At 45.6% G+C, this 19,387-nt stretch overlaps 1 protein-coding gene across 1 annotated transcript; it reads left to right on the top strand.

Moving 5' to 3' along the window:
- Positions 1-780: 780 nt before the first annotated feature.
- Positions 781-16,558, top strand: BATF3 (basic leucine zipper ATF-like transcription factor 3). The gene is made up of 3 exons (XM_077338777.1): positions 781-1,458; positions 11,632-11,736; positions 15,109-16,558. The coding sequence occupies exons 1-3, from the start codon at positions 910-912 to the stop codon at positions 15,292-15,294; spliced, it is 840 nt and encodes a 279-aa protein (XP_077194892.1). The 5' UTR covers positions 781-909; the 3' UTR covers positions 15,295-16,558.
- The last annotated feature ends 2,829 nt before the right edge of the window (positions 16,559-19,387 follow it).

The raw sequence follows: 19,387 nt of genomic DNA, 5'->3' as shown, positions 1-19,387 counted from the left end.
ATGGAACTACAAATTTGAAAGAAATACGGCAACAGAGCTGTGAAAATGCACCGTATTATTGAAGGTTGTTTTCAGCTTTGGGTGTGTGAAAAAAATATTCTACTCCCTGAGAAATGTTCAGTACCCACACCCCCCCTGCCTTTTCTTTTCTTGCTGTGAGATTATTACATGCTCAAAACAAGACAATTTTGAGAACACCTACAGCAGCCTGGTTGTTGAAAATGGTGTAACTTGCAGAAATGGCTAAACTTACTTCTTTGATTAGAGAAAAGACAGTAACTTCATTTATTGCTGTTTGGAAACCCCTTACTGACTTTTCACAGGAAAGTGAAAAGAATGAGTCGATGACTTGTGGTTTTGCAGAATAAGGGAAAAGAAACTTTTTAGGCTGAAGATGCCCATAACCGTAAAGTTGTTACAGATGTAAAAAGAAAGGTGTTTTTTTCCTATTAATTTGTAATACTGTGAAAGTAAGCAATTTTCTTATAAAATACTAATTTGAAACAAGTCTTAATGTTATTGGTTTCTGTGGCTGAGAAACTGGACGATTTAACTGATGCCCTTCTGCTTTATCTTTTCTCTTGCCCTAGTTGCTTCTATTGTTCTCATCCCACACGCCGTTCTTTTCTGATATTGTATCTTAGTAAAATGTCAATGACGTTATTGTTTTTAAAATCCTACCGGCCTCACCCATGTCACAGGGTTGTGGTGAGGAAGACCCTGGCGGAGGGGGAGAGCCGAGTGTCCTCAATAGGGGCCCTCCTGGGTCTTCCTTCCCGCCCCTGGCTCTGGCCCTGGCCCGCCAGCCCTTCCAGTCCTCACGGAGGCCGAGGAGGAGGAGGAGGAGGCCTCCGGCTCGCAGCCACGGAGCTCCTTCCCTCCCTCTCGGAGTTGGCCAAGGGACGGGCAATGCGGCTGCCGCCTGGAGCGAGGCCGGGACTGGCGCTGCTGCGGCGGCAAGGGGAAGCCCCGAGGGTCTCCCGGGCGGCCGCCCCCTGCCCTTCCCGGTTCCCCCTCCGCGGCCGGGCCGCCAGTTCCCTCCGAAGTTTCCAAGGGCGCCACGTGATTTCTATGAACTTGGCGAGCGGTTTAGCGGCAGCGGTGGCGTCGTCCGGGGCGGGAGTGGCGGGCGGGCTCCTGCTTTCCGCGGCCCCAGGGCGGGCAAGCACGCGAGGCGAGGCGAGGCGCGGCCTGGCAGTCAGGTGCAGCGCCGACGCCGCCCCTATACGCCCGCCCGCCTGCCTGCCTGCCTGGGGTATCCCCGGCGGGCAGCGCTTCTCGGCGGCCAGCGCGGGCCTCGCCTTCCTCCGGGCTCCTCGATGTGTTTGGGGCTCGCCGGCGCGCCCCTGCCTAGCAGCAGCAGCCGCAGCAGCCGCTCGTCGCGCCGAGATGTCTCTGGGGTTTCCCGCGTCAGGCAGCCTCCTGCAAAGGAGCTCCTCTTCGGAAGGGACGCCGCAGGTAAGCCCGCGGGCGCCGGGCACACAGGGGCCAGCTGGCGGCAGCGGCGAGCCCTGGGGGAGCGCCGTGCCTCGGCCGCCGAGCTGGAGGGGAAGCGCGCTCGTTTTCCCCTCGAGCCTCCACGCGGCTTTCCGCTCCCGGCTGACGCGCAGCTCTCCGGGAGAAAGCAGGAAGCAAGGTCGGCGCCCTCTTCGGCCCGCGGTTCGCTTTCGCAAACCCCGTCGAAGGCTCGGAAAGGGGCGAAGCCGCCTGTGAAGCGGACGGGCCGGGCCGGAGAGCCAGACCAGGGATTGGACGTGCCCAGCTGAGGCTGCCCCGGAGCGCTGCGTCCCCTTGGCGGCTGGAGCCGGGCCTCCGGGGCTCATGTGGATCAGTGGCCTCATGCTGCATGCGCCGGGCAGCCACCCGGGAGGGCCTCGAGCCCCCTCATGGACTGGCGATCCACTGGGCACTGGCGGAGGATTCCCAACCTCCAAGATTGCGTGGAGGCGGCCAGCAACAAGCCTCTTTTAATGACTTCTTTCCACAACCGGGAAAGTGTCTGCCATCAATCGCTGCCTTAACATTTGAGTGTCCCCCTATGTTTCTGTGAACAACAGCTGAACCCAACGGACAGATTTTGTTATTTCAGCAAGGAACTAGCCAATCTTTGGCATCACGCTGCATGTTTGTAGTGACGCTGTTTACTAATTTGCTACTAATTTACTCTCTCCTTATATCTGTACTCTTATGATTTTTGTTCAATTGTCTGAGGAAGTGTGCATGCACACGCCTTGAATAAATCTTGAATAAAGGTGCCACCAAAAGCAAATTTTGTTGAACCTCCAAGCAGATGCTTTGGATGTTGGTGTTTCTCTCCACAGTGTTTTGCCCCAAACTAACTCGTGCACAGGCTTGTGGCCTGATGGCTACTTGAAACAGAAATTTGCAAAGACAGAGTGAGGTAGGGTTTCACAAAACCCTGGGTGATAAAGCCTGTGTTAGAGGCCTATGGCAGGAATGGGATTAAAGAAAGGGGATCTAAAAAATCTCTGAGGTCGGAAGTTCCCATCAGTCCTCTCTGTGATTGTAGCCTTGTCTATGCCACCCAGGATTCATCTAACTTGTCTTCCACTATGGTGTGACCTCCCTCTTAGTGCTCTGCGAAGGTTATTGATTTCACCTCTCTGGTTTGACTGCCTGTCAGAGACAGATAACTGCCCTGCCAGACCAGACTAATGGTCCATGCAATCCAACATCCTCTTACCCACAGTGGTCAACCAGATCCCCCCCTCCCAGTCCAACAAGCCAAGCACACAGACTGAAGCCTCCCTCTCTTCTTGCCCCCCCCCCCAACACTGCTATTGATAGGAAAGCACAAGGCTGAGATCATGGTTCAAGGCCTCCCTCACTGGGCCAGTATGACCGTCACAGGGTTACAGATGAGAAGCTGAGCCATAAATGAAGTGTTCTCCTTTGAATATGGAGGCTGAATTAAAATACTGGCCACCACAACCATAGTGTGAACTTACATTAACAGTGCAGTATAAATTCAAATATACCTTTAATGGGCTTTGAAGAAATAGGATTGATGATTATAATGCAATGCAATTGGCAGGATAATAATGGAAGGATTTGAGGCCAACTTGTATAGAGCCATGAAGTGTATGCGCACACACCAGGAGCCACATGCATCTCATGGCTGTCCACTTGGTACTAATGCCATCAATTAGCACCAAAGATGAAAATCAAACCCATCTAGAGAGGCAGCTTGGTGTAGTGGTTAGGAGCGCGGACTTCTAATATGGTGAGCTGGGTTTGATTCTGAGCTTCTTCTCCACATGCAGCCAGTTGGGTGACATTGGGCTTGCCACAGCAATGATAAAGCTGTTCTGACCAGCAGTGATATCAGGGCTCTCTCAGCCTCACCTGCATCACAGGGTGTCAGCTGTGGGGAGAGGAAAGGGAAGGCGAATGTAAGCCACTTTGAGACTCCTTTGGGTAGGAAAAAAGCAGCATATAAAATCAAGTCTTGTTCTTCATCTACATTTGTAGTTCCTTCTCTTTTCCATCCAAGCTCTTCTTTATTAAGGATTTCTTTACATTGTCGGACAAATTACTTGACTTTGTAGGTAAAGACTTATTTTGTGCTTCTATGATGAGTAATTACGGAGTTCTTCCAAAACATGGTCCCTGATACATTAGGCACGTTGTGAATCCTCCCTGGTAAAACCATAAGTAGAAAATTGCCAGGTCTGCTTGCTTTGCAATACTTCCTACCTGAAACTTTACATTTCTGGACTGAGGTGAAGATACTACTTAATAGAAGAAGAGGAGGAGGAGGTTCTTATATGCCGCTTTCCTCTAGCAGGTGTCTCAAAGCGGCTTACGATCGTCTTCCCTTTCCTCTCCCCACAACAGGCGCCCTGTGAGGTGGGTGAGGCTGAGAGAGCCCTGATATCACTGCTCGGTCAGAACAGCTTTATCAGTGCTGTGGTGAGCCCAAGGTCACCCAGTTGGTTGCATGTGGGGGAGCGCAGAATCAAACCTGGCATGCAAGATTAGAAGTCCGCACTCCTAACCACTACACCAAGCTGGATCTTGGAATCATACATGAAAGAAGGAAGAGGCCATCTAAAACATTTTTCTAAGAGTTTTTTTTAATGTAGAGCAATTAACACAGCACAAGAAAAGGTCATAAGAACATAAGAAGAGCTGGCTCAGACCAGTTATCCATCTAGTCCAGCATCGTCTCACAACCAGTTCCTATGGAGGGTCGACAACAAGGCATAGAAGTCAAAACCTTCTCCTGATGTTGCCTCTTGGTGCTGAGCTTGACTTCCTCTGAATGTGGAGGCTTCCTTTAGTCACCATGAGTAGTTGCCACTGATATACTTACTCTCCATGAATCTGTCTAACCCCCTTTTAAAGCTGTCTGTGCCTGTGGCCGTCAATACATCTTGTGGCAGCGAATTCACATTTTAATCTTTCTTTGTATAAAGTAGTATTTCCTTTTATCTGTCCTGAACCTACTGCCTGTTCATTTATTAGATGCTCTTGAATTCTAGTATTTTGGAAGAGGGAGAAAAATTTCTCTTTGTCAACTCTCTCTACCCCGTGCATAATTTTAAAAATCTCTATCATGTCCCCCCTTGTCTCTTTTCTAAACTGAAAAGTCCCAGACTCTTCAGTCTGTCCTCAGAGGGAAGGTGCTCCGGCTCCTTAATCATCTTGATTGCCTCCTTTAGTACTTTTTTGAGTTCTGCAGTGACCTTTTGCATACAAGTCATCTAGTCTAGCTTTCTGCCTTCAGGCCAGTTTGCTAATATATTCCTGCCATTCTTCTCCAGCTTGTACTTTGAACCCTTTGATGGATTCTGTACTACTGCTATAGAACACAAGAATACAGAACAAATTAGGCAAACTTTTAGGCTAGTAAAATTTCAGCTTGCAGTAGAGCTCTCCCTAGAGTGTCACAAATATTTTTTATCTAATTAAGTTGATGTTGCATGGCAGGTGGTGTCAAGCTGACAAGACTATGAGTATTTCACACACAGGGGGCTTAAATCAGCAGTGTACCCAACACCATGTACGTTGGCTGCAGGATGCATTCCGTTGCTTTCCCAAACCCTGTGCTAACAGCATTAGTAAGCAGAATGCACACACACACTAATAGATAATAGTTCCTGTGGGCTAGCCACATTCCAGTGCCAGCATGAGCACTAGGCACTGCCATTCTAAATTTGCTGGAGTTAATGGATAAGGATGAGCGCAACTTTGATTAGGATGGCACTGTACATTTGTCACAGCCAAATTAAAAAGGAACCCAAAGAAATTTTAAAGCCTAAAAAAATATTCCAGCATAAATTGACAAATTTTATGCTAGAATTGTGTTATCTTTAACATACCACTGGCCTCCTGTTTAATAAAAGATGCACAGGCTCAAATATACTCTTGAGATCATATGAAAACATCCCTCGTCTAAGCCATTATCCTTCAAGCTAGTAAGTCTCTACACATTTTTATCATACTTTTGCCCCAGGGTGGTATACATGTTTCTCTCTTCCTCTATATTGGGGTAGCCAAATGGTGGCTCTCCAGATGTCCATGGACTACAATCACCATGAGTCCTTGCCCGTATGACCATGGTAATGTATGGTAATTGTAGTCCATGGACATCTGGAGAGCCACCATGTAGCCACCCCAATATAAAGGAAGAGAGAAACATATATACCACAGAACATTCCTCAGAACAATGTTGTATGAGTAGGTTAGACTGAGAGTGTATGACCAGTCCAAAATCACAGAGCAAACTTCATGTCTGAGCAGATAGATGAATCTGGATTTCTCCAAGCATAGTCTGGCATTTCAACCAAGACACCACACTGGCTTTCTAAATGTGCCATGTGCTGACATATAAGGTGACCCGTGAAACTGTGAATATTTTCCTTTGCTTTTTAAAGAACAAGTGTAGGAAGAGATGAGAGAGGGAAGCAGAGGGGAACAGTGAGTTAAGTGCAAAAGCTGATATATTAGACTGAATTTGCCGCATGAAAATGGAAAATCCCCATGCACATGCAAAGTATTTACCAACAAGGAAGGGAATATGAAGTCTTTGTGTACTTAGTATGATTGAGCTACATCCCTAGGGTGTCATCTAAGGGAGTGTCAAAATTACTGTTGTTGAAATACTGTTCTAGTTGGTATGTTATTGTTATTGTTATATTGATATTGATAGTGTTCTATGTAAAAGTTCCAAAATGTTTTATGTAAACTGCCCAGAGCCATAGGGAAGGGCGGTATAAAAATCTGAATGAATGAATGAATGAATGAATGAATGAATGAATGAATCTAGAGAGGTTAGGTGGCCAGGTAAGTCTTTCGGTCCCATTGATATCAAACCGAATGGAACTCTAGAACAGTGGTCCCCAACCTTTCTGAGGTTGGGGACCGGTAGGGCATTGGGGCGCGGCCCGCGGCCCGCGCGGGCCACGCCCACGCATCAGCCGCGCCCGCAGGCCGCGCCCACGCATCGGGCCGCACCCGCGGCCCGCGCCCCCGCATCGGGCCGCACCCCTGCATTGGGCCGCGCTCGCGAGCCGCGCCCGTGAGCCGCACCCGCACGGGCGTGGCCCGGCCCCGATTCCCTCTCCCCGCCCTCCCGCAGTAAGAAGCTTCCCGGGCCGCAAGCTTGCGGCCTGGGAAGTTTTTTACTGCGGGGGGAAGGGGCGGGAAGAGGGAGCCGCGGCCCGGCGCCATGGCCTTCGCGGCCCGGCACTGGGCCGCGGTCCGCAGGTTGGGGACCACTGCTCTAGAACATATCATATGGTGTCTGTTACTGCATACTTTTTGGAAGAGCAAAAAAAGGGGGAATACAACCTGAATGGTCTCGGTTTGTCCTGAGCTGCCCTGAGAACAATGAAGGAAAGTTGAGCTAAGTGTCAGCTTTGCTGTCACCATCTTACAGCAAGGGTGGTGGCTGGGAATAAGGTAACAGTGGTTTGACCAGAGCTGCCTAATGGGTTTGTGGCTGAAGTGAGACTTGAACAAGAGCTTTCTGACTCAGATCTCACATGCTCAGTCATGGCACTGTACCAGTTCTCTGCTGTGTGGCTGCAGAAGAGGGGCAGTGGGGAATGGTAGAGACAATCTGCATGAAAAGGATATGGATCCAGAATGCAGTCTGTAGAGCTCCAGGGTTTAAACACAGCCTTGTTTTGGATGCAAACAAATGCACAAAACCATGCACCAGAGCTAGAATGAAGCAATACAATGCTGTGAGACCTTGTTTATACCTTACAGAGTTGTTGTGGGGTTAAAATAAAAGAGGTAGAAATTAAGTCTTTTGGGTCACCCCCCTAGAGAGAAAAGGAGAGTATAAATGAAGTAAATAAGTAGAGCTATTTCCCCCCTCTGCTTTTTACTACCTGAGGGCGTCTTGAAGCAGCGTACAATTGCCTACTCTCCCCCCCCCCCAAGAGGTACCATGTGAGGTAGGTGAAGCTGAGAGAGCTCTGAGAGAACTGTGGTTGGCCCAAAGTCATCCAGCTGACTGCATGTGGAGGAGTGGGGAATCATGCCCAATTGTCCAAATTAGAGACCCCCATTCTTAACCACTATGATAAGATAGCCCTCAAATAAATATGCATCACATTTTTTGCATATATTTGCAATACAAGCTGCTTTAATACCCATTTCTTTTTCATGGATTCTGGGAACCTTTCTGTGATTGTTAATCTCTACATTTCTCAGTATTCATTGGGCAAAGCCATGATGGTTCAACTGGTTTTAAAATTCTACAGTTTATTTATTTAGAGAATTTTTAAGCCACCTCTCTAAGGAACCTGCTCGAAGCAGCTTACAACATAAAACATTATTATTATTATTATTAATAATAATAATTTGATTTATTTCCCGCCACTCCCCAGCAGACTCATGGCGGGTAACAACAGCCTTTTAAAAATCCCATTAAAACACCCATTAAAAGACTCCAAAACTCCCAACATGGCGGAAAAATATCCCACTTCCACCCCTACTGCCATGGCAACGGAAAAATGGAGCAGGAACGATGTATACTTCTAGCCCCAGGAGGGGCAATAGATCTACTTCACCGACTCTAGCCTCAACCATGGACCTGTGGAACGTCACTAAATCCCACAGGGCCCGCAGCTTACCTGGGAGCTCATTCCACCAGGTAGGGGCCAGGACGGAAAAAGCCCTGACCCTGGTTGAGGCTAGGCGCGCTTCCCTGGGGCCAGGAATGACCAATAGGTTTTCCACTGCAGAGCGTAAGGTCCTGTGGGGCACATAGGGCAATAGGCGGTCCCTCAGGTATGTGGGCCCCAACCCATGTAAGGCCTTGAAGGTTAAAACCAAAACCTTGAACCGGATCCGGACAGCAATTGGCAACAAATGCAGCTGCCTCAGCACAGGCTGGATGTGGGCCCTCCAAGGTGTTCCAGTGAGAACCCTAGCAGCTGCATTTTGCACTAGCTGAAGTTTCTGGACCAAGGACGAGGGTAGGCCCATGTAGAGCGAGTTACAGTAATCTATTCTGGAGGTGACCATCACATGGATCACTGTGGCCAAGTGATCAGGGGTCAGGTAGGGCACTAGTAGCTGAGCCTGGCAAAGATGGAAAAATGGCTGGCCCGCTACTCTCTTGACCTGTGCCTCCTTAGTCAAGGAGGCATCAATGGTCATACCCAGATTCCTAGCCTGGGAAGCGATGGTAAGTTGCGCCCCTGCCAGGGTGGGTAAGTGCGCTTAAGACGTTAAGGTGCAAGAAACCTAAACAGTTTCTGTGTAGACTCTGTGCCCTGAGATATAGGCTGCCTTATTCCATAATGGCACGTCATTCTGAAAGTTACAAGGTTCTTCCGGCTCAACTTCTTTTCTCAGTGTGGAATTTGTTTCCAAACTAACCTTTAATGGATAGTTCTAGTTCTTTATGGAAAGCATTTTTGTACAAATTTGCCGAATCAAAATGTAGTACAGAATGGTTTACAATAAGTAAGACAGAAATACACACATTCCATAAAAATTGGGGGAGAACATTTTAGTTGGATTTTGTCCCCTTTTTGCCGTGTCACATTGTCAAGCTGTTCCACAACAAATAATGCCAATTACTCAAACAGGGAGCAGAACTGCTATTTGCTTGTTGGTGATTCAGGTGCTCTGCCTGCAGCCCCTATTTGAACACAAACATCTGGAGGACAATTTGGTGATCCAAGGAAATCAGCATGGATTTGTCTCCAACAGGTCCTGTCAGACCAACCTGGTTTCCTTTTTTGACCAAGTAACAGGTTTGCTGGATCGTAGAAATTCGGTTGATGTCATTTACTTGGATTTTAGTAAAGCTTTTGATAAGGTTCCCCATGATGTTCTGATGGATAAGTTGAAGGACTGCAATCTGGATTTTCAGATAGTTAGGTGGATAGGGAATTGGTTAGAGAACCGCACTCAAAAAGTTGTTGTCATTGGTGTTTCATCAGACTGGAGGGAGGTGAGTAGTGGGGTACCTCAGGGTTTGGTGCTCGGCCCGGTAATCCTACTGGATGGGGGATATGCTTCTAGGTAACACTGTGTGTGAACGAGACCTTGGAGTACTTGTGGATTGTAAACTAAACATGAGCAGGCAGTGTGATGCAGCGATAAAAAAGGCGAATGCCGTTTTGGGCTGTATCAACAGGGGCATCACATCAAAATCTCAAGATGTCATAGTCCCATTGTATACGGCACTGGTCAGACCACACCTGGAGTACTGTGTGCAGTTCTGGAGGCCTCACTTCAAGAAGGATGTAGATAAAATTGAAAAGGTACAGAGGAGAGCAATGAAGATGATCTGGGGCCAAGGGACCAAGCCCTATGAAGATAGGTTGAGGGACTTGAGAATGTTCAGCCTGGAGAAAAGGAGGTTGAGAGGGAACATGATAGCCCTCTTTAAATATTTGAAAGGTTGTCATTTGGAGGAGGGCAGGATGCTGTTTCCATTGGCTGCAGAGGAGAGGACACGCAGTAATGGGTTTAAACTACAAGTACAACGATATAGGCTTGATATCAGGGGGGAAAAATTCACAGTTCAGAGTAGTTCAGCAGTGGAATAGGCTACCTAAGGAGGTGGTGAGCTCTCCCTCACTGGCAGTCTTCAAGCAAAGGTTGGATACACACTTTTCTTGGATGCTTTAGGATGTTTAGGGCTGATCCTGCGTAGAGCACGGGGTTGGACTAGATGGCCTGTATGGCCCCTTCCAACTCTATGATTCTATGATTCTAACACATTTCCCAGAATTACGAATCACTAATGAGAGCCAGGTACCGTCAGCTGCAAGGTCAAAGGTGTTTGCATCAACACAGCATTTGCCCTACAGTTTACCTTTATAATTGGTTGATAATAGGCACACTGAAAGCCAAAAGGCTTACTGGAGTGGCACTAGGGTTGGCGGCAGGGATGACAAACCTATATTTCCACTTCCCAGTGACTCTATGCCTCATTGTTGGACCTCCAGAGGAACTGGCTAGTCACTGTGTGACAGGATGCTGGACTAGGTGGGCCATTCCTACCCTGCTGCCTGCAGAATGGACTGGGCTGTGGCTGAATAGTTCCACATCTGCTTTACATGTACACGTTCCCAGGTTTGATCCCTGTTATCTCCAGCTAAAAGGATCAGGTAGTAGGTGCTGTGAAAGACCTCTGTCTGAGTAGACAATACTGATCCAGGATAAGGCAGTTTGAGACGTTCCCTACTTGAGATGTTCTCTACTGGACCCAGGGTATGATAAGGACCAATTCCACCCTTCTTTGGATGTGGGTGAGGGTGTGATTATATTTATTAACAGCCAGTGTGGCTTAATGGATCAGAGTGGATCAGAGGAGGGTTCACATCACTGATCTGCTGTGAAATGCACTGAGTGGCCTTGAGCCAGTCAGTATTATTCAGAGTGGTGAGTATAAAACATGATTGTCATCTGCACTTCCTTGGAGAAAGATCAAGACAGGCAAATACAATGTTCGCTGCAGAGGAAAGGACGCACAGTAATGGGTTTAAACTACAAGTACAACGATATAGGCTAGATATCAGGAAAAAAATGTTAACAGTCAGAGTAGTTCAGCAGTGGAATAGGCTGCCTAAGGAGGTGGTGAGCTCCCCCTCACTGGCAGTCTTCAAGCAAAGGTTGGATACACACTTTTCTTGGATGCTTTAGGATGCTTAGGGCTAATCCTGCGTTGAGCAGGGAGTTGGACTAGATGGCCTGTATGGCCCCTTCCAACTCTATGATTCTATGATTCTGTGAATGTGGAGCTTTTATCTTTCTGCAGTCTGTTGTTTGCAGTGGTTGATTTTTGCAAGAAAACAATATATGGAAGTATCTAGCAGTATCACTACCAAATTAAATTTGTTTAATTAATGGTGATTCCAGATTGCCAGGGATCTCTAATAGAAAAATTGTCCAAATCTGCATTAAACAACAGGTCCTAGAATTCCTGTGGTGATCATAAAGCTATGAAAATCGCTATATCCTGTTTCTCATCTGTATAAGAGGCATAGTAGTTTTTACCTTGCCTTGAAAAACATTTGCAGATGTAAAGGCTGCGTATATTCCAACTTCCTACTGCAACCAAATTCGATGCTTCCAGAATGCATAAGCATTTACAAAAACAAACTGCCTAACTCATTTGGTTTCATTGACCAGGGTCACGAAGATGATGAAAGGAAAGTAAGGCGGAGAGAGAAGAACAGAGTTGCTGCCCAGAGAAGCAGGAAGAAACAAACACAGAAAGCTGATAAGCTCCATGAGGTGATTTATTACCCTTTGGGCTACATCTGCTCAATGTTGGAGATTGCTAGATGGCTGCATGATAGCAGTCATTTACAACCAAATTTTATTTATTTATTTAGGAATTTGTACCCTGCTCTGCCCAGAAAGCTGGCTCAGGGCAGCTTCCATCGTTTTAAAATCATTTAACATTAAATTAAGGTATTAAAACTTTAAACCATTAAAACCTTTAAAATTGATCAACAAACATTACTGCCTTCTATTCTCAGTTTCGTGGGGGGGATCCATATAGAGGGAGCCCATCAGTGTTTTGTCCCAAGTGGTTGTGATGTTCATTGGCCCCAAACAAATGCCTGGTGGAAGAGCTCCATCTTGCAGGATGGTAGAGCTATTGTTGTCGTTGTTGTCGTTTGTCAGCAGTCTAGGTTCCCAGACCTGATTTTGCCACTGCATGCCTGGCCCTGCAATAATTGGCTTACCCTTAGAGCAAGGGTAGTCAACCTGTGGTCCTCCAGATGTTTGCTGGCAGGGGCTCATGGGAATTGTAGTCCATTAACATTAATGACTTGTTCTGAGGTTTCTTTCTTTCTTTCTTTCTTTCGTTCGTTCTTTCTTTCTTTCTTTCTTTCTTTCTTTCTTTCTTTCTTTCTTTCTTTCTTTCTTTCTTTCTTTCTTTCTTTCTTTCTTTCTTTCTTTCTTTCTTTCTTTCTTTCTTTCTTTCTTTCTTTCTTTTATATACTACCCTCCCTTGTGGCTTAGCGTGGTGTACAGCACATATTCACATCTAAACACCGCCCGCGGTGCCACGGGCGCCACGGACTAAATAATTCGCTAAGGGGTAATGAGGCGGGATCTGTCCGTGATGAGGAAGGGTCCGGATTGGACCCTTCCTCTGGACAGACAATCAGAGGGACCAATCGGCAGGCGCAAAGCAAAGCGCCTGCCGATTGGTCCCTCTGATTCCCAGCCCCAGCAACTGCGACTCGCAGTTGCTCCCAGCCTGATGCGGTGAGAGGCGCGAAGCGCCTCTCACCGCGTCAGGCCGCTACCCGAGGGAGCCCCCGGCAGCCGCGCAGAGCGCGGCTGCCGGTGGCTCCCTCCCCAGCGGGCTGACGCGGTGAGAGGCGCAAAGCGCCTCTCGCCACGTCAGGCTGCCACCAGACAGAGCCCCCTGCAGTCGCGCAGAGCGCGGCTGCCGGCGCCTCCGCTGCCTCCGCTGCCGCCGCGGGCCTCCCTGCCGCCGCTGCCGGGGCCTCCCTGCCGCCGCCGCGGACAGCCGCCCCTGGCGTGACAAGTCAACCATGACAATAGAAAGTGTGGGAAACAATAGTTTAGAGGAGAACGCTAACACTTGAGTGGTATGAAAATATTGCATCAAGGAATGGAAGAGGGTGATCTTTCTCTATGATCATAAACAGATAAAACTGAAATATTTATTTACATTGGATGCTTTTTCCACTGCCTTCTTTTCCAGCTCATAGAGCTGCTGTCACTTAGATCATGATCTAAATTAATAGGAGGGAAACCTCTATTGTTTATTTTCTCATTCTTCCAATATTGTAATGCCCCTGTATAGATTTATGGTGTGGCCTCATTTGATTCCGGCCAGCGACTGTATTTCAGAAAGGACATTGCAGAGCTGGAAGAGGGCAATCAAGATGATTAAAAGCTTGAGACAACTTTCTTATGACAGAAGGCTAAAGAGTCCAAGGTTTATTCTCCTTAACACAACTAATTAATTACTATAAAGTTTATTAAGAAAAATGCTCAAATCTAGAATAACAAGGGTGTTTGTCAAAACTTATAGGTTATAATAATAGGAACAGCCCATTTTATCCCTGAGGCTTCAAAGCTTCCATGTGAGCAATCATGAATGCAATTTAACAAATCTTTGAATAAGGGTGGAGGTTTAGAAGCTGAAGGCATAACTATTTGTTATATTTAGTTCTGTGATAAGGGTTTTGGGGGAGTTTCCTAGGTCGCCTCCCCCCCACAAGATTTCAATTTCAGGGCTGCAATTTAATGGGGTACCTTTGTGTGGGCCTATTTAGTTCTTTACCTTCATGCCATTTCCTGTGCTGAACATCTAATGACCTCTGGAAAAAATACAGTATTTGTGAATCTTTGGGTGGGGATGAGAGGTGGCTTAAAGAAGGTAGTATTTTTAGCAGAGACAAAAGCAAGAGAAGAATTTGATTCTCTCTCACACATACACACACACAAACATGATTCCCCTTTAAATCTCAGCCCCCACAGCTACAATCTCTCTCTCTGTGAGTTTTAAGTCTGGAAGGAGAAGCAGAATGAGCCTACCTATAATTTAGGGTTCCCAACTCTGATTTAGGAAAATCCTGGAGAAGGAGTAATTACTTTGGGCAGAGTTTGGGGAGGGAATTCAACAGGGGATTGTGAGACCATGGAGTTCACCCCCTGGTGCTGCCATTATTTATTTATTTATTAATTCAATGTATATACCACTCCTCACTAAGACATCTCAGGGTGGTGTACATAGAACCAGTAAAGTTGGAAAACATACACTGTACTATTTTTAACAGTGCAAAAATATCAAAAACATTCATAGACATAATATCAACATCAAAAGCATAACACTGAACAGTAACCGTGGCTGTTTGGAGAGGAGAAGACCATGAGCTTGGACAGAGCTGCCTGATAGGGAACTTCCAAGGGAACTGATCTTTGTAGTCTAGAAGTCACTTTCCAAGGGAACTCTGAACCTCACCTGGATATTAATAATCCTATCATAAGTGTAGCTCTGCTCAGTGTTCCTTTTCTATGAAAGAGAGCAGGTCATTCATTTGTTCCAGTAAGTTCACATGGACTACAGGATAAGTTTATACCAATAACAAGGATAAGGGTCATGGTGGCTGAGCAGCTTCTACCAATTTTTTAATCTTATCCTATCCCCCCAAAAAGTGTAGTAATGTCAAATCCATCTTCAAATTGAGCAGGATTCTGAAGAGGCAAAGAAATATACTAAATAAATAATTAAATTGGAAAGCAGCAATTCACTGCTAAAATTTGCATTGTAAAGTTGTGGTGCCTGTCCCCTTCACTTTCCCCCCTCCTCCGTTTTGAAAGGAAGCCCTCAAAGAGAATGCAGAAAGGGAGGGTCCCCCAAAAGCCACGGTTAAAAAATGTAGCTGTAGTGATTCAGGAAAGAAATATTGAATGGGTGGTTCTGTAGAGGGATTTGAAGGAGGTAGCTTGTCAATTGAACACCAGAAATCACTGTATGTGGCCCATACAGTCTCTTAGCTGTCTACTTCCTGCCATTTAAAAGAAGAAATGATCTTTTCTTAATTTCCTTTCATTTACAAGAAGAAAGTAGTGATATTAAATAGTGACTTCTATTTGGTTTTCCTTTCATTCTAGGAATATGAGTGCCTTGAGCAGGAGAATACCTCCCTGAAAAGAGAGATTGGAAAGCTGACGGATGAAATGAAGCAGTTGACAGAAGTTTTGAGAGACCATGAGAAGATCTGCCCTCTTTTGCACCGTTCCTTAAACTTTGGGTTGATGACCAGGCATGATGCCCTCAGTGGTTCCCTGCCAAGATGAGGCCTCCTCCTGAAGTGCTACTGAAATGTTTCCAGGATCCAGCATCTTCCCTTTATCATGCTACGTGAACAGGGGGAAAAACCCTTCAAAACTGTGGACTTACGACCACCAGTGCATCTGGGAATCTGGCAGATATCAGTAAGCTATTTTTATGGCAAAAACATGAACAAGTGACAACATGGGAGAATCTTTGGTCAGAGTTCAATGAATGCCATACCCAGCAAAGAATCTGGAATAGTACAAAAGCTAGGATGCAAAGAATTTTAATGTCAGTAGTTTTAAAGGGAATTGTTTAAGCCTCATTTTTGAAAACTTGTGTAAATTATGAGGGAAGGGTTTGCTAAAGGTCCAGGTCTGGGCTCAGCATCCTTGGGTCAAGAACTGGGGCTTCTGGTATACTGTCCACCTCTGTGACTGAGTTCTTGTTCTCTGTAAGCACTGGGTTTCTCCTTTCCCCAGTTCCTGCCCAACATTTCGAGCTCTGCAAAATAATCCAAATGCTGCAGATGGGATATGCAAAATATTTGGGAAACAGTGCAGCCACAGCACCTCCTACTTGTTTTCTCCCTGATTCTGTTGTCTGCCCTGGTCAGCTGCTCAAGTGTGCTTCAAGGCAGGTGAGTGGTGGGCATGGCAAAGCCAAGCCAGGAACGGATAGGAGTACCTGCGACTGCCTCCTCCCTCCATTGCTTCAGGAATTTCAAAAGTGTGTCCCACATGGCAACTCTGCAGTTAAGAGTAAGTCTTGCCCATTAAAGTGTAGAAAAATCTGCAAAAATGTGTTATGCAGAGGGCCTCTTTGCCCACATGGCCCTTATCTTCAAAGCCAAAATAAGGAATTGACTCATCATGAGAACCTGTGAGGTACAGGAGGGAGGGGGAATTAGGAGAGGGTAGGTAATTTTCTCAAGGTTCTAGCAGGAAAATTTCCTAATTTGTGGTCACCATTACCTGATGCTGGTTGGCCAGAGAACTAGAATTGGGCTAAGGACCTTGAGAAGAAAACTAGCTTGGATTCTGATGGACTGAAGGCCTACACTATGATATGCTGAGACTTCAGTGGATAGCAACATGGAGAATGCCTAAACTCCACCTTTGGAATAGTCTGTAAGATTGTGTCATTTAATGCAGATCTCAGATATTTTAGATAGTTGGGCTAGACTTCTTGTTTTCCTGTTGTATGATTCCAGAGACCTATTTTGCCTAGTAATATAATTGTTTTCTGAAGTATTATTTTTGAATAAATTCTATATATTTTAAAAAATTGGTCTTTTTGTTCACATTGGCTCTGAGAACCCATGGAGTTCAGAGTCAGATCTGAACTCCTTGATTGTCTTACAGAATAGATCCAAAGTCTAAATTTGGGTGTTTAGAATTCTCTAGGGAGATGATCGCTGTCTGTTTTAATTGTGATAAAGGGTGTTTTTATGGGTTTTATGGAAATTATTGTTTTATAATTGTAAACCGCCGCAAGACCTTCTGAGAGCGGTGGCATAAAAATAAAAGAATGAATAAATAAATAAATCTCATCATATTTTCAACATATTTGCCGAACTGTTCCCAGATCTTAGGGCATTTCCGCACCCTTTAAATATAGTGTAACGGTTACCTTAACCAGCCGTTATATTCCGGCCCCTCCATATGACGTTGCCAACATCCAGTGTCTGGCCGGCTACATCCTCCATTTTAAAGTGCTAGTTGTTAAATACCCAAAAGTGGATTCACTAACACATGTTGCACTACCTAATAGAGAGCAGCCAGCAGCCCATCAGCCAAAGAAAGGTATGGAGGCTCAAATGCGTAAGGCACCTGCCTCGTCCCACCCCTTCCAGTGGACAAGCGTGCAGGCAAGGCAGAAATAATTTTTTCCAAACATCTCTCCTTTGAAGAAGCCTCCCTGTCGGATCACATGGGGGAGCCGAGCGCTTCCTCCATCTCTCCGTCTCTCGAGAGAGGCAGGGTGAGGAACAGCAAGCCCACAACAAGAGGTAGGCAGCCAACAAAAAAAGCCCCCAGGTAGGTGCCCCTGCCACCCACAGCAAAGGAACTCTGCAAAGTGTGTGTACGCATGTTTGTGCATGTGTGTAGGGGACGGGAGGCAGCAGCAGCAAACCCTCAGTGGGTCATGTGTGTGTGCAAGCACGAGGGGAGAGGCAGCGGCAGCAGAACAGAGGGTTTTTTTTCCAAGTGAACTGCCTGGAGCAACAAATAGTTGTTCAATCGTACAGGCAAAGGTTAAAAAAAATTATCCCCAAAGCTCTAGCACAAAGCATGCCTCTCTAAGCTCCCCCCCAATCAGGAATGAGATTTATTTTTTAAATTCCCCCCATTTCCTTGAAAAGAGCAGTTGAGTAAAAAAACACTTTGTAATGTAGATAAATCTTTAGTATCTTTCCAGGAGGCATAGTTTTTAAATTTCACATCACAGTGCTGCCATGGCAGTAGAAATCACATGATATATCTTTCTCTTTTGATATGTAGAGGTGGTATTTTAGAAATACGCATAAGTGGATGTAGAGGATTTCTTCCTTTTCACAGTTATATACATTTATTGAGATGAGATTTACATGGATTGTTTTGGAGAAATTATGAACTAGAAACTAAGAATCATGAGTGGGAGCTCATCATGTAGAGCTGATCTTTCTACCTCTTCTTGGTTTCTGCAGCTCCTTACCATGCTGCCCAAAAAGTTGTTCTGAGAGTCAGGAGACTTTCAGGAACAGCATGGGATATGATAAAATTTTCACATGTCTTGCATTTCAAATTGGACACTCTGTGCTGCATCCCATAGTATTTATGAGGGAGAAGAACAATAAAAGGGTAAACTTAATCTAGAAGGTATATGTATTTTTAAAGTTCCTCTTTTATCTAGGTAATTAGAATGTACCTTTCACAGAAGCAAGTAATGAACATTTAAAAGTTCTAATTTCAAAACCAAAAGTGTACGTTATAAACAAGGATAAGAGCATCCTCTTGCATAAGGGATGAGAAACAAGGTACTTAAAAAAAAGTCACTAACTTCCCTTTTTGGAGAAACCCATATCCTCATTGTTGTAAGCATTGTAGATGTGGCTTTGTGATAAACATATAGTTTGCCTAGCTCAGGGACCTGATAATAAAACCAAAGTTTCTGTATGAATCAGACTCTTCCAGTTCCTGATGTATATGGGTACATGACAGCTTTCTTGGGAAATGGAGCTATCCAATAGAATTGTCACTCTTGTCTAGTTATCCTGTCCCAGTGTCCAGATAATAGCTACCTACACTTTTCTGAGGAACCATGGGAATTCCCTGTTTCCTTGAAAGGAGCAGATGAGTGTTATGACATCGTAATGTAGATAAGCCTTTAGTATCTTTCTAGATGATTTTTCAAAATGCAAGAAATGTTCAATTGTTAGTACTTTTTTTAAAGTACTCTGAGGTCTTTCCACAAGAAAGCTCTACTTGCAAGAATATTGTGTTTTCTTAGCATTCATGCAACAGTACTGCAAATCCCCCCCCCCACACACACACCCAATAGTGCTATCAGTCACAATTGTGTTGGGCAGGATGTGGCTGCATTGGTTTCATGGGTATCCATTGCTCAAATGTATAACCCACTACCAACAAGTAATTCATTTTCTCTCTGTCAGTGTTCACAACCATTCTGTGAACGATTGAACATGTGAATCTGCCAGGCCTACCACTGAGCCATAACCATTCCTTCCATTCTAGAAGGCTGCGATTATCCTTTAGAATCTGAGCATCTGGCTCTCTGAGGCTCACCCAGCCTCTAGCTCAGACATTTTGACATTGGGCCTGTGGCCACAACTGTGTAAAACACAGGGGTATTTGTTTGCTTTAGTTTTGTTGAATTATAATGGCTAAATTTCTTAACCTGCCTTGGGTCAGAATGTTCCCTAACCAAACTCTTCTATGGCTAGACTAGTCTCTCTCAACTTTTGTATTACTGAGAAAGCCCTGAAACATTCTTCAGGCTTTGAGAAATCCCAGAAGTGATGTGATCATGCCAAATATGGTTGGGAAGCATAGCTATGTACTTGTCCATCTGAGGCCCCTCCCCTTTAGGCTCATCATTGGCCATTTTGGGATG

Source organism: Paroedura picta, chromosome 1 (assembly GCF_049243985.1).
Source record: "Paroedura picta isolate Pp20150507F chromosome 1, Ppicta_v3.0, whole genome shotgun sequence".
Classification (NCBI taxonomy): domain Eukaryota; kingdom Metazoa; phylum Chordata; class Lepidosauria; order Squamata; family Gekkonidae; genus Paroedura; species Paroedura picta.
Note: the sequence above shows the minus strand (reverse complement) of the source record. Positions and strands in the feature narration are given on the sequence as shown.

Coding starts and splice junctions, on each gene's coding strand:
- BATF3 (XM_077338777.1), top strand. CDS start 910: ATGCGGCTGCCGCCTGGAGCGAGGCCGGGACTGGCGCTGCTGCGGCGG. Junction 1,459..11,631: donor CTTCGGAAGGGACGCCGCAG/GTAAGCCCGCGG, acceptor TTCATTGACCAG/GGTCACGAAGATGATGAAAG. Junction 11,737..15,108: donor AAGCTGATAAGCTCCATGAG/GTGATTTATTAC, acceptor CTTTCATTCTAG/GAATATGAGTGCCTTGAGCA.